General features: G+C 40.2%; 1 protein-coding gene across 5 annotated transcripts; it reads right to left on the bottom strand.

Annotated features, from left to right (window-relative positions):
* Window positions 1-149: 149 nt before the first annotated feature.
* On the bottom strand, window positions 150-21,052 carry cnbpb (CCHC-type zinc finger, nucleic acid binding protein b). 5 transcript variants are annotated; one of them, XR_009446491.1, is made up of 6 exons: window positions 20,918-21,052; window positions 12,875-13,012; window positions 9,686-9,748; window positions 9,400-9,598; window positions 4,615-4,838; window positions 150-567 (listed from the first exon to the last, which is right to left on the bottom strand). XR_009446491.1 is itself a non-coding variant. In XM_048547412.1 (6 exons), exons 2-6 carry the CDS (start codon window positions 12,993-12,995, stop codon window positions 547-549), a joined length of 444 nt encoding a protein of 147 aa, XP_048403369.1. In that variant the 5' UTR covers window positions 12,996-13,012; window positions 20,918-21,052; the 3' UTR covers window positions 150-546. The 5 variants fall into 5 exon arrangements, 4 of the variants coding, with proteins under 4 accessions (XP_048403369.1, XP_048403368.1, XP_059505830.1 ...); XM_048547412.1 differs by having other exon boundaries at window positions 4,799-4,838; XM_048547411.1 differs by lacking the exon at window positions 150-567 and having other exon boundaries at window positions 3,064-4,838.
* Between the last annotated feature and the right edge of the window lie 780 nt (window positions 21,053-21,832).

Below are 21,832 nucleotides of genomic sequence, written 5' to 3'. Positions count from 1 at the left end.
AGGAAAAAAACCTTAACACTTCAAAACGTAGTGAGATGTGTTTGAAATCTGTCAATGTTCCTCTTGTTTAGTCACAAATAGGAGGAATGAACATCAATCACACCTGTACAGCACAACAGCATTTGAAATAAGTTGTAAAAAGACAATGGTAAAAGCAAAATTTGTTCATTTGTTTATTCAATGAATGGAGGAGACCAACTAAGTGTAATTATCCCGTTCTTTCATCTGTGCAAGGTTGTGGTTTCCTTTCTGAAGTTGGTCAGACTAACTAGTCCTGTGGCTTCTGTATCAGATTTTTGCTCATCCCTTTCCTGATTCAGTATTGCTAATTCAATATCCTTATTGTTCATAATTGTTCATTATGAGTTTCATTTCCTTCAAATTTGATTTCCTGTTTAGTGTCCAAAATTCTCATTGTATCATATTCCTTTAAGAACCGGCATCTCCTCTTGACCACCATCTTCTGCAGACCAGTTAGCATGTTTAAAGCAGTTCACGTGTTCCTGACAGCTGCTTGTGTGCGAAGAAAGTCTACGTGGATATGTTTTAGTCTCTTAGACTGTAGTTCTGCAGTAATTGAAAACCATTAGTCAGCCATGCACTACTCATTCTTGTAGTAATACCACCCTTTCCACCACTGTCTTAAATTGCATCATATCCCAGCCATTCAGTACCTAACAGACATTTTTTCAGCCTAAGATCAAATCACTCTAGATAGCAACATAAAGAAATCTCTTGGAATTCAACTTAAGAGTCCAGTTGTCAGCAGACTAAGATATCATGAAAAACAAACAGACCATTCGAAACAAAAAAATGGTGCATTTAGATTAAAACAGGAAAAGATCAATTAATTACCCCGCAACCTCATGGGGAGTACATCTCTCGGATTCCCGAGCATTGGATGCAAGTCAAAACCTTCTTGCAAAGTACCAACATATCCCAAATTGTACATTGGCCCCTTCCTGCCTTTATTCTTTGTGTGCAAATGGTCACTGATTTGGAACATGCTGTGGGAGAAACTTGGCACATTGCTTCTATTTAAGATATACTACTACAACTGTGCACCTTAGGTGGAGGGAGCATATGGTCAGTGGTCTGCTTTGTAGCAAGTGATAAGCTAGAGCTACATATTCAGGCCAATGATTCATTGCACTTCCTGTGGCTTGGAAAGTATTAGCCAGTCTTAGGGAGTTAGGAAATTAGCCACAGAACTACGGCAATTCTTCAGCTAAAATTTCTAGTCAAATGATAACCAGCAGGCTCTGAATGGGAGAGAATTCAGGAACAGTAATGCTGATGAATATCAAAGTGTTTCCTATTGCTGGAAAAGGCCAGTGCATGGCAACTACAAAAACAAAAGTGCCAGTTACTTGCCACTTACCCAAACCACAAATGTTGTTTAAGATCTTCCTGTCAGCCAGGCACAGACTGTTTCAGAGACACGATTTGGGAATGGTGCTGAACAGTTAAAGTGTCAATATCCCCCTTTCCACCCTTGCAAAAATCAGTCACAGAAGAAGTTAGCTGAAGCAGACATCATTTTGGGACTGATGAGATTAATCTACAATCTCTTATCTTACACCACAAAGTCAACTTAAGTTTTGCTCCTGTTCGTTGGACATTCTTGGCAATTGCTTTAACATCAAAATATCTCTGGAATTCAGCTTGCTGAGAAGGTGTAGTCTGATTTGGATAACAAGGTATTTTGGGTTACACAGAGCAAAAAAATACTCAGTGAATGCTGCTTTCCTTCTCTCCTCCCCACCCCCACCATGATACTTTCCAAAACTCTGGACTGAGATTAGAAAGATGGTCATGTTTCTGTGATGCTATACTTGACCAATTCTCTGCTGTTTGGCTAAATGGTGAGGGGATATAGTTATAAACAGGACAGAAGAGCACAACTGGTTCTGCAGCACATGCCTCAGGAATTACAGCTAGAATGTTGTTGAGGCCAAATCCTTGTAATTACTTTAAGTACTTCAGACTATAAAAATGAAGAAAATTAGGCTGAGCAGATTCATCTACTTAGGACTTCTGGCTAACAAGTCACAGCTGAAATATTTTAAAGAATGAGGATGTGATCAATAATATTTGTGGATGCACCTGTTACAGTGGATTAATTGCCAACTACTCACAAAGGAGCTTTGTCCTGATCAGTTGGTTGTGGGATTACTTGCTCTAGCACATACTGGCTTCATTCCTTTTGTGGTTTCAGCAGGTTGGTACACTTAAAAACAAAACCCTAGTGCTGTTCCTGACACCCCCGCCCCGCCCAAAAAAAGGCCAGGATCAGAACTCACTAGCATACAAGGTCTAAAACAGGAATATGCTTTAAAAGCCTAAAATACATGTGCATTGATGAAAATTTAGAAGTGGTTTTAAAGCAATTTCAGTCCAAAACAAAGCAAGCAACATGCCTGCAGCCAATGTGCACCTACAGAGATACCTAGGGAGAAGTCAAAGCAGTGATTAATTTGCTTAAATTAGTCCAACAATAATCCATATGGAAATTTAAAAATCTAGAGGAAATAATTTTCTGAAATCAAACTAAACATTCAGGAACAATGTAAATGGCTGCCTAAAACAGTCAAAATGTAAAAGCTTTGTAGAAATGATCCCAAATCCAGAAATACAAGTACAGCTGATTTGAAGTGAGGAGCATGTGTCAGTAGGTCAAACAAGTTGACCATGGTTTGTTATTAACATTTCCCTACATACTGCAGTTCATTGGCACCGATTAGTCATATGATTTGAACCTCTTGTAATTCAAGAAGATCCAAACTTTTTCACTCTGTATATGGAATCATCTGGTATCCAATCCTAACACTCATCCATTTACCTAAACCTATCACAGGTTAATAACTTAAGTCAGCCTACTAACCACAAGTTCTTAGATGACCACAATCTACATCTGTTACCAGAAACATTTCCAGAGGAAGCATCACAAATGGCACAACATGGCTATTGCAAAGGATCACTGTTACAAGAACCACAAAGCTTGAAACAAGTGGTTTGTAACTGCAAGCAATGCTGACATATTTCTTGAGAATACAAAGCAGATACAAGGCTAACATTTTATAAGAGACTGAACCAAGTCAAGCTGAACATTATATACAATATGGCCATATTACATAAAAAGTACTCAACTAGTTAGTAAAGTGCTTTAATGCTCTTTTGCTACACTTAGTTTCACACATAAGCCAATTAGTGAGTACACAATGTTTTCCTCAGTCTACTCAATTTTCTACACTGTAGTCTCTGTTGGGATTAAAACAAAATAACAGGCACAAGAGGCCTTTCAAAAGGCATTGAGAGCTGGGTTGAATTAATATTCTAAATTTAAGGCTTCCAGGCTGAAGTTACTGATTCCTTTCTTGAAAGGGAAATTTATGTTCAATTTCCTTCACATACATCCTTTCTGGATTCTTCAATTAGGCTTGTTCAATTAAACTACCAAAGCCTCTACTACCATGGGTATTTTAAAAATCCACAATATTGAGCAGTAAACTCCCCAAATTTATCTTAGTTAGTAAGTGCCAAGCCATATCCCTCAGGTATTTCTAAATCGTTCTTCAGAGGGAGCAGTAAAAGTGCATGTGTCATAAGGAATACCAAAAAAAAATCCAGTTTAAACTAGTCTAAACTTAATTGAACTTCCACTCAAGGCAGTTACTCAGTTCTCATTTTTAAAAATAAAAAGTGCACTTTTGATTTATCAGAAGTGCAGTGTATGTGCTCTTAAAAAACAAAACTAGTTTTGTATTCTTTTCCTAGAAAAGGAAATGCACATCAGCTATGTAAATTGTACACTGAATACTGTCCAAAGATCACTCAGACAAACTTTCCCCTTCCTCCTCCAGCTTTATTGATAGTTTAAAATTACATTTCTATAGTTCTAAGACTTCAGTTGCTTTTACCTTCTGTCTTAAAAAAACTGATTTCAAGCAAATGATTCTTTACAGTAGTCTAATTGGATTATACAAAAATAACATCTTGATTTCTGTGAAAACACATTCAACTGCTGTGTAGTTCCAATCCTGTTTGCTATGTGTTTGTTGTGGTATTTCATAATGGGTATTATAGCTCTAAACTACATTCAAAAATTTATTCAAACTTCTGCTTGAACATCTGTATCTCCGACACTGACTGGTTTCAGCTAATGTTAAGTTGGTTACTCCTATGATGCTTTTAAAAAAAAAACCTGTACTTTTCAGCTGTGGACAGGCTTGCTCTTTTGTTTCTCATTGTTTACTCCCACTTTGCTGTTTACGAGACATAGGGCCCCGATACAGATGTTGGTTTATGTAATGAACTGCTCCCAAGATCAAACAATTCAAGCCAACATTTCAAGAAATCACATGCGGAAGTTTTCACAGACACTTCCAGGTTTGGTTTCCTCCCACAGAATCACTTCTAGAACCCAAAGGGTCACTGATCGGGTTCAGCTCTTCCCACTCATTCATCCCTATACACCAGTGGCATGGAAAGGGGGTTCTTTTACAAAGCATTATACATAACACCTCTACCAAACTAAAACATAAACATTTGTAGTTAAATGCAGAAAGTCAATTTCCACCCCTTTCCTCCTTTTACATTTTAAGTAAAGCTCACTTGGCCTGGGACTAGCCTCTATCTGCCAATCGTTGGCCAGTGAAGAGGATTCAGAGGAAATAATACAACCATCAATCAGAAAAAAGGAGGGGCGACAAAGAAAGATTTAAGCTGTGGCCTCGATCGTGCATTCCCGTGCAAGATGTCCAGCTTCACCACAGCGGTAGCAGTTCACTTCACTTGCCTTGCTGCAATTGATGGCAACGTGACCAGTTTCACCACACCTGTAATTTAAACAAGACATTTCACATCCAAGTTTCAACATGCAAACTGAAACTATAAAATGCTCAAATTTAAGCAATGCTTACCAATACAGATAGCATTAAGCCCTATATCGCCCAATTATGACAGGCTCTCTCAATGCAAGACACAGTACATCAGAAATTTTTAGTCTTAATTCAAGCAGTAGAGTTCCCAGCTTACAAATGGGTTTTAAGAACCCAGTTGCAGTAAGTATGAGCATTCGTTAGGTCAGGACACTTGTATATTGTTCAATTAGAACTCTGGTATTTGAATTCAGCACACTCAGTTAATTCTCAGTCAGCAAACTGCCTTTTCCAGAGTCTCAATTTACCACCATTCTGCTGGTAATCTGAAAAAGATTTTTGGTCTTTGCATATCGATTTGTGACTAAAATTCTAATTTAGAAAATGCTGTGGGAGAAGAAAGCTGAGTTGCCGTTTCACCTTATCCTCAGGTGAAAATACATCAACATGTTATGTACACAGCTCACTTCTAGTTGGATTCTCCAACAATTCAACATGAAATCACTTAAAATAGTTATCACATTCAATATGGATGAAGCAGCATGTTCATAATGGGATATAGGAAAGGCAAATTGTTTGTGCCCTTTAATCTTACAGATGACTATTAAGATGTGGTAGTAGACCAGCAACATTCTCATCTACCCAACCTAAAGACCAGTGCAAGAATTACTATAAATCAGAATCAGTCATGTGCTCAGAGGTCCACAGCACAGAAAATACCATTCAGCCCATGAAGGCAGGACTAGTTGAAAACAAGCACCCACAAAAGCAGAAGTACAAAGCGATCTGGGAGCACTGGTCCAGGATTCTTTAAAGGTTAACTTGCAGGTAGAGTCTGTGATTAAGGCAGCGAATGTATTGTTGTCATTTATCTCAAGAGGGCTGGAATATAAAAGCAGTGATGTGCTTTGAGACATCACACGGATGATCCCTGGAACGCTAGGTTTAACGTACGATGAACAGTTGAGGATCCTGGGATTGTACTCATTAGCGTTTAGAAGGTTGATAAATTCTTGATCTCACAAGGAATTAAGGGCTACGGGAAGAGTGCAGGGAAATGGAGTTGAAATGCCCATCAGCCATGATTAAAATGGCAGAGTGGCCTCACTTCCACTCCTATGTCTTATGGTCTTATTCTAACTCCACGTTCATCAAGGCTATGGGCCAAGTGATATCACAAGTGCACATCTGAATACTAATAATATTTCAGTTTCTGCCTCTACCACCATTACCAGCTGATGAGTTCTAGATTTATCATCCCCCTCTGGGTGGTGAAATCCATCCACTCCCCAACATCCCCTCAAACTTCCTGCCCTTACTTTAAATCATGGTTCTGTTCAATGATTCTTACAAAAAGGAGGGAAGTTCTTCCTGTGTAGTCTATGCTCCTCAAATTTATTTATGTCAATCATGTTACCCTCCAAGGAAAACAACCCCTATTTATCCACTCTTCCTGCAGCCCAGCCTTTGCACCATTCTCCAGTGCATTCATATCTCTCCTACAAGTGAAGATTCTGGAACTCCATCACATAATCCAACTGTGTCCTAACCAAAATTTTACATCATTCCAGCATTACATCCCTGCCTCAGCTAATAAGAGTATCCTGAATACACCTTAAACACTTATTTGGCTCATTGCTTTAAAAGGGACATAAAAAGGTCCCTCTGAATCTTCGCAGTGGAGTTATAACTCACTCAGATAGGAGGAACTGCCAATGCTCGAGTCTGAGATATCAAGATGTAGAATTGGAGGGACACAGCAGGCCAAGCAGCAGAGGAGCAAGAAAGCTTACATTTTGGGTCTGGACCCTTTTTCTAAAGAAACGTCCCGACCCGAAATGTCAAGAGGGTCCAGACCCTAAACATTAGCATTCTTGCTCTGATGCTGCCTGGCCTGTGTTCCTCCAGCTCCACATCTTGATATTTCAGACTCCAGCAGTAGCAGTTCCTACTACTCCTCCGATTTTTTATGTTTCTCAATTCTAATATTTATGTATCCCCTTGTCTCATTTGCCCTGCCCAACTGCAACACCTCTTTTATCCAGTTCTATGTGCCAGTCAGCCTAGATGACCAGCCATCCATTATCTTCCTATAATCCAAGTCTATCCTCACTTATGCACAAAGAAAAAAAACTGACCAACCCTCCATTATGTTACCACAACTGCAAGAACCCTATTGATTCACACAAAACCTTGCCAGATTTGGGTTTCCAGTTTAAAACAAAACAAACTGACCTTAAACCTCTGCTTCCTTCTACTCAGTTAATTCTGAATCCAATTCACCCAATTTCCTTGGATCCCACAACTCATTACCTCAGAACCATGATTTAAAGTAAGGGCAGGAAGTTTGAGGGGATGTTGGGGAGTGGATGGATTTCACCACCCAGAGGGGGATGATAAATCTAGAACTCATCAGCTGGTAATGGTGGTAGAGGCAGAAACTGAAATATTATTAGTATTCAGATGTGCACTTGTGATATCACTTGGCCCATAGCCTTGGTTCAGATTCAGATACACTTCAGATTCCCATGAAGAGCCATAATCAAAAGCCATGAAGTGCAAAGATGGCATTCACGGTCCCCAACACATCTGGTAACTTCTTTAAACTGGTGCAACGTCACCCCCTGAACAAAACTGTGCCAACTATTCTAGATTAATCCCTGCTTCACTAAATGCAACTGATTGTGTTCCTTAGAATTGCTCCCACAGCTTCCCCAGAACAGAGGTCTGTGGTTTCTTGGCTTATCTCTAGCTCCCTTCTAAAACAGTATCACACTGGCATGAGAAACCTGGAGGACAGCCAACAAGTTGCTTTAATTTTGACAATATTACATTTCATATTAAAAAGCTGCTGCTCAAGTTTCAAAGCAATTCTGAAGAGATTACTTGCTGACATTACTGGTGCCAGCTACACAGGCTGGGGTCATATCTGCCTGTCACACATTTTGGCATTGGAAACACTCCATTTTCAAAACATTTGTAAGAGGAACAGCAATTGGGACATAACTCTTGTTATTTTATGAATCCACGTACAATGAATTACAGATTATTGGTGATATTTCTTCGCTCTAGATGACCTTCTTTCCTACCAGTTTCTCAATCCTTAAGGAAAAACTTTTGAATGGAACAGAGAAAAAAGTGCTGTGTTCTGTAACAGGAAGTGATTGTTGTTTGATAGATGAGAAAGAATAGGGAACAGCATGATACTCAAATAAGTTCCAAGTATTTAAGGACAGAACTCCAACTAAACCACTTTACATTCCAGAGATTCCATGCACCCACCATCCTATATCCACAAAGCTTCCTGCAAGTGTCAAATGTGACAGCTGAATACCACGTTAATTTGTGCTTTGCAGACAATACGCAGACAAGATTGAGTGTATTAAATGTGGAACTGAGTTTAATTCAGCTAGAAATATGAAAAAAAAAATCAGATTTCAATTTTTTTTCAACATGGTGCATCTTGCAACATGCTTGAAAGTTGACAGCCAATGATCATTCAAATCTCACTCAGCTGACTAATTTTAGTTAGTTGCCTATTTAGCTATTTTATAAATGCAAAACCAGTGGCCCCATAAAAATACTAATGTCACATGCAGTACCTCAGGAGAAATGAAAGTGCCCTGGGATTTTTATCATTTTCTTTAACTGGTCAGAATCAAAGTTTCCACAGTAAGTTGCATTGGCCACTATTCCAATTCACAGATATGCAGACCAGCTAATACTTATTAAGAACAGATTTAAACAGGCAAATTACACTGCTACTTCAGAAGTAACCTCATAGTGGAATACCAATAGGTTATAATTACTAAGTATTTGAATGGCTCAGATTCTTGTCTTGGCAAATAAGCCACATAGCTTGGAAAATCCTGAACTTGGCCCTCCTCAGTCAAGGCAGAGTTAAGTAATAGCACATTGAACACAAATAGGAATAGTCTATGCTATCCCTCAGACAGTTCCACAATTCAGTAACATACTGGCTGGCCTATCATAATCTACCTGTCTAAACCTAAAACCATTTACAGGCAGGGTCTCACAACCAAATATATTCCAGGAAGTGAACAGCCAAAGTCACTGGGCTAGAGAATATCAAAGATTCACAACCAAGTGCAGAAATCTCTCATTTTGCTATTCCAAACTAAAAGGAGTGCACAGCGCTAGGAAGTGATATTTTCAGCAACTGCAACTTCTGTTTACTTCAGCATCAGATGTTTAAGGTCAACTATTGCAAGTGCCTGGTTTGGCTACAATGCTGTATTTTTGGGAATTGTCAAACTGTTGAAGGGCTCTAATGGAATAGCCACATGGTCAAAATATTTGCCAGTTTAACATCAATAATAATCAAAAGTAAAGCATTAAATGCAGCTCCAAGAATATGCAGTGTCCTCGATTGTTGTTACTCTTCCAACAGACATCCTAGTCTGATTGATCAAAGTGTTGCTTGTTTTAAGGAACAAAATTAGCTATTTACACCATTCCAGTCACAAGCATTCAAACATTCTTGGCCACTGCTTCATACCTATAGCACTTGACTTTAGTGCAGTCCTTCTGAATGTGCCCAAACTCTCCACATGAATAACATTTCTGCTCATCAGCATGATCACAGTCACGGGCTAGATGTCCAGGCCTGCCACAGTTATAGCAGCACTGCTCCCTCTCCTTCTTTGGCTCCTTGCAATCTTTGGCAATATGACCACCCTTACCACAGTTGTAGCAAGCTGAAAAACAATACAGCATTAAAATTATTTTCATTTGTAACAAACTGCATTGCCAATTTCCAAAATAAAAACATTTTACATATTTACCATCTTCCTGGAGCTCACAATCCTTTGCAAGGTGGCCTGATTCACCACAACGATAGCAGATATCTAGAAAATCAAGTGCAAATTTAAAACAGTTCAACAAATTAAAATTAACATGCATCATATAGCAATGCACAGAAATTTAATCACTTGAACCTCATTTCATGTAGGGAGCTTGGTAAATTACAAAATATGCAGGCAACCAAAAATGTTGATTTGTATGTTAAGTATCCATAATGTGCGTATGCACAAGAGTGTAATCCTACATTACATTCACATGCCCCACTGTCTCTTCCAAAACCAGGTGAGCAGTTTGCTGTGTCTTAGATCCATAATGGCATGTAATGGATGCACCAATACTAACAATTGTTATTACAAACAATCATTGGTGGGACTAGTCACCTGGAGCTACACTGGACCCTGATGGTGTCCAACGTCTTGTCATTCGGCTGTATCCTTTGGAAGATATCTGGGGCAGTTTCAATCTTATTTTTGGTATACACAGCCTTCAGAGACACTCAGACTTACTTTACAAATTTAGAAAACTCAAGATGCAGTATTATGGAAAAAACTTCCCTTTCCAACTTGAATTGGGGATACTTAATCTCGCTATGGAAACTAAAAATTCCAAAATATCTTACTTTCAAATTGCAGAAAAAATATTGAAATTGAGTGGTTAAACGTGACTCAAACAATTCTTGTCCTTAAACAAGGAAGCAAAAAGATACTATCAATTTTTGACTGCTAACATGGCATGAGTTGAGAAAAGCAAATAATCTGTCACAGCTTGTCCACGTTATGGCTCCAGTGAGTTGGATGATTAACAGGATGATATAAACATGTGATTTATGTACATGAGAACACCACTCAAGCCTTCAAGTTTGCTCCAGCGTTGCCAATTTTTAAGCTAGAGATTCCTTGCTGGGGAAGGGAATTGAAGGATAGCAATGACCTCACCTCCACACCCAAGACAGAAGAATTTCAAAGTTTCTAATCCTCAAAGAATTTCCTCACTGCAGTCCCGTTCACCCCCAATATTAAAACAGTGCACTTTATTCCTCAAGAAAACATCTGTCCAAGATGTCAATATTCACATCTCAAATTGAGTGGAGCATTTTTCCCAAAGGAAGTTACCAGTAACAGTGAGGGAAAAAAAAACTGCCCTGAATTCAATTAGAAGCAAAACAAGATCACTTGTTGCCATCTTCAGGTTTTCCATAAAGATACTGATCTTCGGCAAAATTCATCTGATATCAACAAGGGTACAAGGTCAAAATGAAGCAGCCAATCACACAAGACAACACAAGTTTAAAAAAGTAATCATTTTGAAAATTTAAGAGCAGAGAATAACTGATTTAAATACACAAGATGAAAGCCATAATCAGAATTTAAAGAAATAGAGAAATTTCAAAGACAGGGTCATATAACCAGGCCCATTAATCCAACACATTTATGCCAACCAAGCTTCCTCAAACTAAACTAGTCCCACTTGTCTGCATTTAGCCTGTAATCCCCCTAGACCTTTCATGTACATGTCCAAATGTCTTTAACGTTGTAACTGTACATGCATTTACCACCTGCTCTGGTAGTTATTGCACATCCAAAAATTTTAGCTCTGCCTAAACAGACTCCAGAATTTGCCCATTTCAAAACAAGTTATAATCATTGACACTAATCCAGCCACTTTCAGCACAAACACTAGGATAACACAACTAGATGATGGGAGACCAACTTCAAGGCAGTATGTTGTGATTTAGTGTGTTAAGTACTGCATAGCCCTATATGAACTGGCAGCATGAAGAACAGCCTCATCCAAGCAGCTGATTCTAGGAATACAACAATCAACTGTCACAAGTTAAATTAGCTGTTATTCTTCATTTTTCTCTACCGCAAGCTACAAAACATCATACAGATCAACTGCAGTCCAGCAGCTAAATATACATTAAAATGAACAAAAGGGTGAATGTTTAACAAGACAGGAGAAGCTCAGTTTGGAGAAAGTAAAGCTTAGCTTAGAACGTGGGTGGTCAGCCACAAGCATATTGGATTAGTCAAATCTAGAGGTAAGAGAAAGGGTTTCAGCAGACATCCTAAAGTGGGGCAGAATTGGGTGATATTACAGAAGGGAAAACAGTATTAGTGAAGCTCATCTTGGGAGTCAACTACAACACCAAGGTTACAAATAAATTACATCAGCCTCTGGCAGTTGCAAGGATAGGGATAGTCAGTGGCCAGAGATGACAGCAGCTTCAAAACTTCCCAGTATTTAATTAGGATGAGTTCTTTATCACTTAGTGGACATCAGATAAGCATGAAATTAGCACATTTAGAGTCAAATGATTTGAGAGGCAATGAGATAAACCTAGTGTCACAACTGCACTCACAGACATGAGTGATATCCTCGTGCTTCTCCTTGAAGAGAAATGGAGAAGCCAAAAATAGATCCTTGGGGGAACCAAAGGATCAGACAGAGAAGCCACTGCACTATTAGATAATAAAGTCAGGCATGTGGTCCTGTAGACATGATGCCAGTGGTGAGTGGCAAAAGGGCAAGGGCAGCTTACTTTTGTCAGTCACAAGCACGTTCCAAGTCATTTGGTACTGTGGTACGGATGAAAGCCAGATTTAAGGGATCCAACTAAGGAGTTCCAAAAGAAATAACATGGGATTTGAGGGAATGCTAACAAAAGATTTCACTCTCTTCCCCCCCCCCCCCCCCCCCAACAGAACTTGCTACCCACTTCAATTCTTAAATTATAATATCTCTCAAGATATGCCAAACAACTGTCAAAAAAACTAATTTAACTATCAATTACAAAGTTGCTCTCAGAATGACAGTGCCTAACTATAATATGTTCAACTTCTAACAAAATATACCACATCCTAATATAGTTAGGTTGACTAGAACAAGCAAGCAAAGCCTGTACCAAATAATCTGGCTGAAATAAACAGACTAATGCTATTTCAGACTTGACCTTTGAGTCTAAACAAGGCCGAACATTCCATTTCACAAACAGTGCCAGAGCTAAGTTTAGGTGGAGTAATTAAGGACCAATCAATTCAGAACAAAAAAAATCCTCAAAGGTGTGCGCAACATGAGCTGTTAGGAGTAACTCTGGACACCCTAGAACATTTCAATCTTATCGTACAGGAAGCTTGGCATTTTCCAAAATTAAGAAACAAAATTGTTACCTCTTGCAGCAGTGAAACTTCCTCTGCCACGACCTCTAATCCGACTACGCCCACCTGCATTTGGACATTCACGTGCCCAATGTCCACTACGTCCACATGTAAAGCATTCCTGGCTGTTCATGATGAGCTATATTCAGTCTAAAAAGGAAGAGAGAAAAAAATGGTTTTTAAAAATAATGTTATAGGCAACATTCCACAGAAGTGGCCAGAACTTGTAACAAAAGGAAATAAAACATGGTTGAGTGAATTTAAGCAAAATTCCACTTGACAGGTTACAAAGGCAGTTTTGCATTCTTTCAACTGTTTATCCTTTAGTTCAAATGTCAATGGCTTAACCTGAATGGGCAGCGGTTTGAAAGTTTGTGATTTCAACTAAAATGGTTGGATGACAGCCTGGTCATGTGACTGACTTTGTCCACCAGAGTCCAATACCAGCACCTCCACAATTCTTCAACATCAGGTAAAATGCAAGTGGATTACCAATACATGATGCTATTTTCACCTCCTTGCATTCCTTGGGAGGACAGAGGAGAATGTGTTTCAAAATAACAAGTCTCTCATTGTAGAGAGTGGGAAAGAAATGTCTCCACAGGGTCACAAATCTTTGGTGACCTGAGCAAAGGATGAATAATCAAATACACAAAAAGAGTTAGCTTTTTGAGCTAGAAGGAAGTCAAGTTTTACAAGAGGGCAAGGAAGGAAAGTGGAACTGAGGTCTGAGCAGATCAATCACGTTCCTTGGAACACGTGTTGAACTGCCTACTCCGTCACATCCAGTCAATGACCATGCCAGACTAGATTACAAAAGTAGGTTGTCAATAGTGACAGGAAGCACTTGTGCACCAATGAACGGCTCAACTTTCAGTTGAGTTCTGCCAGCACTACTCCAGACCCTACTACAGCTTTAGTCCAAGCAAGGACAAACAAGAAGAGTTTCAGATTTGAGATTGGACAATTGCCTTTAGTCATGTTGGATTAAGGAGCCTTCGGAAAAAAAATGTGAAGTCAATGATAATTGGTTAAAGTCTCAATGGATTGGAATAAAAGAACTGCAGGCAATGGAGGTCCAAAATAAAAAGTGCTGGAGAAATTCAAATCTGGTAGCATCCATGGAAAGGAAAACAGTTAGCATTTCAGTCCAACAACCTTTCATCAGTTCTGAGGATAACAGATACAGCCAGACTGCAGAGTATCTCTAGCACTGTTTTTGCTCCACTGATTTAAGAGTCTAAAAGGCCAATCATCTCACCCTCAGGATACCAGGGTCCGAGCATTAAAAGGAGTTGGTTCAATAATATTTTCTCCATCACCAGGTAGGAACATTCATTGAGCAGTTTTCAAACTGTCATATCTTACATTGTAGCAATGGCAATTAACAATATAATCTCCCTTTTATATTCAATTGTATTACCACTAAAAACATCCTCAGTTACAACTGGTATAAAGTTAGGACTCATGCAATAGGACCAGGTCAGAGTAGAAACTGTCTGGTTAGTAACTCACCATAACTCATGAAACTACACAGGCCAAATATACGTAAGTGGGAAGTTGGAAAAACTCAGACTGAATTAAATATCCACTTGGAGGTACAAGTATTAGCACTGCTTTGTCAGGGAGGACATCAGGTTTGGATTGAATTTTGCAGAGGTGACTTGCAATTTGTTGTTACTGGCCTCTAAGGCCCACGCGAGGCAGCAACTTCCAGAACTAGAAATCAATGTGCTGACTGAGGCCACCTTTAGAATACTGCATACAATTCTGGTCACCTTCCTATAGGAAGGATTTGTTAAACTTCAGACTGCACAACAAAATGTTAGGATTGGAGTGTTTGCGTTATAAAAGGAGGCACCAAATAGGATGAGGGTGTTTTCTTTGGAGTGTTGAAGCCTGAGGTGACCTCAGGTTTACAAAATCATGAGGTATAGAAAGGGTGAATAGTTAGAAGGCTCCACCTCCACCTGCCCCCCAACGTGGGAAGCCCAAATTTAAAAAGGGTTAAGGAGAGGGTTAAGATTTAGAAAGGTTCTGACGATTAACTTTTTCCACATGAGAGTGGTATGTGTATGGAATGAGCTACTAGAAGTGAACATGGTGGGTACATTTACTACATTTAAAATCCATTTGGGTGGGTTTAGAGGGACATGAGCCAAATGAGACTAAGTCAGATTGGGATGTGTCTGGCCCACTTGTCCATAGCAACCAAAAGGGTCTGTTTCCATGCTGTATGATCAGTGTGTTAATTCCAGGTCATGGAACAGAGCTGCTATGCAGAAATGTTGGCGGAGATGTTTGGATGAAGGTAGTGGATATGATTACATGGACTTCAGAAGGCTATTGATGGGAGACTGGTCAAAAAGGTAAGAACCTAAGCATCAGGGGCAGTTTGGCAAATTAGTCAAAACTGGCTCAGGTGACAGAAGGCAGGGGATGAAAGTCAGAGGGTATTTGACAGGAAGCCCTTGTCTAGCAAAAGATCACAAAGTCTGCTGCTGGGACCATTGCTGTCTATAATCCATGTTAATACAGAAGTGAATATATGAGGTTTGATCAAGTTCACAGATAGGTAGAAAACTAGGACCGTGGCAAATAGCAAGAATGAACGCTTCTGACTACCTGACAAGAGAGATGGACAAGAGGGGTGAATTCCAGGTGAGAAGATAATGGCAGGCCTTGACACCAAGGCCACATTCAACCAACTCTGGTATCAAAGGAGCCCAAGTAAAACAAGATAACCAAAGTGAATCAAAGGCATACTTTCCATGAGCTGCAGTCATAGCTAGCACACAGGAATATGTTTGCAGTTGGAGGTCAGTATTGAGTTTCAGCACATCTCTGCAGATCAGTGTCCTAGGCTCGACCATTTTTCAGCTGTTTCACTGACATTCCCTCCATCATAAGGATGAAGTGAAGATGTTTGCCATTAAATACACAATGTTCAGGAGATAATGAACCAGTCCATTTTCAAAATGGAACAAGATCAGGAGAATATCTGGAATCAAACTGACAACTGGCAAGTAGCAATCATGCCACAAATGCCAGACAATAACCATCTCCAATAAAAGAGAATTTAACCACTGCCCTTTGACATTTAGTGGTGCTACAACCACTATATCTCCTACTAAACAACATCTGGGTTAGTGTTAACCAGAAACTCAACTGGACTCACCACAGTGGAAACAGTGCAGATCAGAGGCTAGGAATACTACAGCAAGTAACTCACCACTGTTTCCTCAAAGCCTGCCCATCATCTCCAAAGCACAAGTCAGAACTGTGCTGGAATACCCTCCACTTGCTTGGAGGGGTAAAGTTCCATCAACACAAAAGTCTGACAGCATGCAGGACAAAACAGCCCACATGATAGTACCACCTCCACAGCCAACATCTTAGAAGCACAGCTATTGTCTGCAAGATGCACTGCAGAAATTCAAAGGCAGTACCTTTTAACCCACAACCACCTAGAAGGATAAGGGCAGTACATACATGGAAACATCACAGCAAGTTCCCCTCAGACTCACCATCCTGATTTGGAAAATATAACCACCAGTGTCATTCAATGTAAAACATGCAGACTGCAGTTCAAGGCTGGAGCTAATCACCACTTTCAAAAAGGCAACTAGGAAATAATTGCTGGCCCAGCTCGTGACACTCATATTGGAGTGCAAGAAGTCAGACAGACAGGATGGTCTGGTCTCAGCAAGAACTAGCAGAAGTATGGGGACATTAGCAACTGTGGGATTAGCTTCAAGTCACTTACTGCCCTATCCAGGAAGTATTCTTCAGTTGCTGGGTCAAAACATCTGAAAACTTCATATCCAGTCGCAGTGTACCTACACCACAGGCCAGAGTGGCTTAATATGGTAACTCAACCTTCAAGTGGTTGAAATTTGGAATGGACAACAGTAACTGGTCAGTAAAGCTCACATTCCACAAAAAAAAACTCATTCTGAATCAAATTAGGAGTAAAATTACGAAAAAGTAGTCAGAGCAAAAGATACCACGGTACTCAAGTAGCAACTTCATCAGAAAGGTGTTGCAATGAGGAGTCAGATGTTTAAAACTGGATTGTTTTGAATATTTGAACATGTTCTATTCACTGTTCTCCATTCCCAATCTCACTGCTTCAGTTTCAAACTAAAGCAAAATTTAAAAAAAAGCTTTCCCGTTTCCATCATTATCAACATCCAGGTTTCAAGCGAAACTGTTTTTCTATGGCTTAATCAGCTTTAAAACACCAATTCTTTTAGATTCAGGGATACAAACAAAAAAACACTTTGTTGCAAGTGGTTAGAAGAAAACCTTTTGCAAACATCAAAAACAAGGACTATGCAAAATGCCAAATGTCAGAATAACTGCAGAAGAGATCTTACCACAACAGTACAATGAAGGCAGAAACAATATTGCTTGGAATTTTAAAAATTAAATCCATTAATTAAAACAGAGTGCACCTTGAATTATGAAAAGGTTATCTGGACTATTTAAACCAATGCCTCTAGTATACTGACCATCCCATTAAGATTCCAACAACACTTCTAATAACAAAAACAAATTGCTGAAAAAGCTCAGCAGGTTTGGCAGCCTCTGTGCAGGGAATCAGCTAACATTTCAGGTCAAGTGACCCTTTTCTCAGAACTCCAAAACTCAGCATGGTTGTCCAACCCAAGTACCATACTGTATGCAATATTCTTGTGTATCTCAACAGTATTTTCTTTAATCTCATGGCAGTTGATCAGAATAGGATAAACAAAAATATAAATCCTTACAAAAGAAAGCAAACTGGCAAAAATGATTAGCCACAGACAAACAAGTAATAAAACTGGCTAAACAAATTGCTTATGATTACATAAAGAAACTGAAGGTGACTTAAATCAAACAATATTTATGAAAAATAGAATATACCATGGCAAAAAAGTTAAATACCTGTCAACTGTATCTAGCTTCCTAAACATACATGCAATCCATCTGGCCACAAACAAACAAACTAGTGGCAGAATGTTTTGCCTCAAATTAGATTGCCTTATTTCCTGAACATTATGACTAATTGCTTGGAGTTAGGTTTTATTTTGGAATGCAAGTGTACCACAGACTGTGTTCTGGAAGCCCCTCACTCCCAAACAGTTATCCAGTTAAGGATATAAAGATCAATTGCTGTCATCCTTCATAACATGAATTTGCATTTAAAAAATCAAAACCAAACATAAGTGGTGGAACTCAAACCAAGACATACATATCATATACATTAAGTTGAATCAGCAACACTTTCAAAATAAATCTTATTGCAGGTTCCTGTGCATCCCACGATTCCTTAGCCTACTTACTGCCACCTGTGCTTTCAACTGAAAGCTCTAAAACTCCCCACCTTGCCCTGTCCTCAGGATGTTCATTAAAACATGTGGTTAACTCCTATTCTAACAAGTAGCCGAGTGGCAAATGTTTGACCAATGACATCCTGTGAAAGGCTACGCACTTTGTTAAGAAGCTACTTTAGATGTTTAATTCTCAAATGTGACTGACAAAAGTCATAGTTCCGGTTTAAAGAAATGTGAAATGTTGGAAAATTGCACTTAGTAGTGCTGTTTAGGGTAGATCTTAAGAAAAATAAATGCAACCCATGAATGCAGAGTACTCTTAAAACACTTCAATGAAAGCAGCCTCTACCAGATTGTGCACAAGTGAGTAACAGATAAATGGAGTCCAATTGTCCTAGATCATTTAAGATTGCAAGTACTGTCCACCCCCAAAGCTGGTGATCCACCTAGCTGAGTGTCCTACAAACCGTTTATCAAAGCCAACTGCTTTAGTTCACACATAGGCCAGAGTGGGAAGTGGTGATGTAGCAGTAATGCCATTGGACCAGAAGCCCAGATTAATGCTCAACAGACAAGCCCGAAACACAAATGGTGAAATTTAAAGCGGTAGATCAATTACTTAATTAGTCTCTAAGTGACCATGATGACTTATAACCAAACTGATTAACTAATGCTTTTTCAGGTAGGAAATCTAACATCCTTAGCCAGCCTGACTTCAACATGACTCCAGATCCATAGCAATGTGACTGATTTTCAACTGCAGCAACCCAACAAGCCACTTACTTCAAGGGTAGTTAGGAATGGGCAACATGGAGTGGCCTTGCTAGCGATACTCCTATCTTAATAGGAGGGCACCAGAGAACATAATGAATTCCCCCAACTGTTATGATGGGCCTTCATTATTCACCTAAGGATTGCTAGCTGGCCAGCCACCATTTATTGCTCTCAACTGTCCCTCATTTATTGATAGCCATTTCAGACAGCAGCCGAGAGTCAACCATATTGCTGTGGGTCTGGAGTCACATGTAGGCTGGCAGGCATCTTTCCCTGAAGAAAAGCAGTGAGCCATACAGGCTTTTCCCTGCTACTGGTTTCACGGATGTCAGGTGCTGGGTGCTCAATTCAATTTTAAAACAGATGGAATCCAAATTCCACCATGTACCATGTTGTGATTCAAAGTCAGGTTCCTATGACATTAGCCAAGTTTCTGGATCAATATAGTCTAGTGATAATACCACTAGTCCACTGCCTCCCCAAATGAGCATCACTCCAGCATTGTTAGGCCACTGGATTATTGGACCAGTAATGTTACTATGCTACTATTCTACCATAGTTATTAAAACTGGACTGCATTTACAAGTGAAGTAGGAAATTTGAACAGCTGTCCAAAATTACAAAACTGTCATTTAAAGTGAAGTCACTAGTAACTCAAGTGTAAAAACACTTGAAGAGTACTGGCAAAAGATACTAGATTACATCCATTGCTTTCTTGGACTAAAGCAATTAGCCCAAGTGGTGTACTCTAACCCAATTTAGAGTTTAAAAAGAGAAATAAGTGAAAAAAAACTATATTCGAAAGTTTCATATTTTCTGGAAGTTGTAATATTGATAACATGGCATAACAACATTTGGAAGTTACTTGCTGCCCAGTACAATCCACCTAAGTGAATGGTGAACAGTCATATGCACAAGAACGCCCAAAAGAATTTACACCTTTCATTGTTGAGAGGTGGAAAGTAATACCATCTGGAATTAAATAGAATTTATAAACCTTCGGAAGACGTAGCCTAAAAGGACAGTTCAGGTTGGGAGGCAAATCTACGTGAACGCAAACTCCTACAGCAGTCATGCAGAGATTTTAAACTTCTTTCCCGCCAAAGTCAAGCTCATTCAAGTTTCAGGTTAAATCACGCCTTAAGGGGGTGGGGTCTCAGTTGTTGGTTTAACAAATGGCCGTACTTTTTGGAAATAAATTGGCTCAGTGTTATTAAAACGATTTAAGTGTGGCCTGGAGATTGGGGCGAGGCAGCGATGATGGGCCTTTGGGGCCAGCCGACTTAAACTTTGGCGCCGGCGGATTTGTCGCTGGGGCCGTCAAAGGTAGCGGCGCCAAAAAAAAAGGCGGATTCGCCCTATTCCGCGTGCGACAGTCCCAACATAACGGCTCCCCAGAAAAAAAAAACAAAGAGAGACCCAGAATCAAACTTCAGCCCGAAGGCTGAGCAAAGTGAAAAACGGGTCAGTCAGGCACGGCGCAACTAACGCAAGACCACGCCATTACAACTCGAGGGAGGCGTCGGGCCTAGTGACACACACACACCTCCCACGGACACCGCGTGTCGATTCAGGAGGCCTCGGCTCATCGCAGCGCAAAAACGAGAGAAAATGAGTGGGTTTTTTTCCCCCTGTTAACAAGAAAGGGACGATTCTGGGCCGCAGACACGGTGGATAGGTTATACTTAAAAGCGGTAGACTTTTTTTTCGGGGAGGTAGATGCTTAGTAACGGAGATTCGACCCGACAGCCTGACACCTAGGCCGCAATGCGCCGTCAGAAATTCACTTGTTTACCTCAGCACTTCTTCAGAGTTTAACCCTCGGGAGCCCGGCAGCTGGCGTTAACTCTCCGGGAGGAGAGGGGGGGGGGAAAGAGAGGATAAAGTGAAAGAAAGTCAAGCTCTCCGTGACGCTGCGAGACAGCCCACCATACGCACGCTCTTATTTACCCTATTTACTCACTGTCTCGGGACTGCGCCTTCCACTCCACCTGGTCACCGACTTTCAGTTTTTTTTTCCTCTGGCTCTTTCGTTTTGCACACGGAGGGAGAGGCGGGGCCCGCTGCACACGGCTCGTACTCCAACCACCCACCAATTAACGCATGCCGATCCCGGAATCCCGTCAGATGGTTGGCTCTCCCCCCTGCCACTCCTCCACGTTACGACCCGCCCCCCCCGCCGGCGACGGACCAATCGGATTCCACCGACTCCGCAGTTGCGCCGTGCTGCGGCCTGGCTCCTGTTCAAGTTCTTTTTTGAGGTGCGTTGTCAGGGGTGGCTGGATGGAGTATCGATTGTTGACCGTTTGGTTCTTGTAATGTGACTCCTGCATTCCCGACACTCTGAGCGAGAAGTGCGAACCGATTCACATGGACATGGTTCTATTGTGCGCCCGGAGCACGTCACTTTTGTGTTTATTTCCAAATTAAGTCAAATTGTTGGGCCCGTTGTCTGCTGGGAGTTGTAGTTTTCGTGTGAGCGACAGATCCACATGGAATGGAGCCCAGGTTCCACCCTTCGTAACGCACGAGATGCAGCTCTCTAACGCTGCCGTTAATGCGTTGATTAACACTTGCGAGGCTTAGATGGAGAAATATTAGAGCTAATTTAAAACTAGCTTCCCGTGGGTTTGTACAGACCATCTGACATTAGAAGACGAGATCGTTGCATCAGGGGCCATTGACATGATTCATCAGCATTTCAAAGCTATGGGTTTCTGCTCATTCTTTTGAAATATAAATTCATAGTTTTTTTGTTATTATTGATAGTTAGTAAAATATTCTGGATCCCAAAACTGCAGTTTTAAAGTTGGTTACAGCTTAGGATTTAGACTCCTGCCTCAACATGCATCAGTGTGATTACATCATTGCAGAGTTG

Source organism: Stegostoma tigrinum, chromosome 11 (genome assembly GCF_030684315.1).
Source record: "Stegostoma tigrinum isolate sSteTig4 chromosome 11, sSteTig4.hap1, whole genome shotgun sequence".
NCBI lineage: Eukaryota > Metazoa > Chordata > Chondrichthyes > Orectolobiformes > Stegostomatidae > Stegostoma > Stegostoma tigrinum.
The sequence above is the reverse complement of the archived record's forward strand: the minus strand, read 5'-3'. Positions and strand labels throughout refer to the sequence as shown.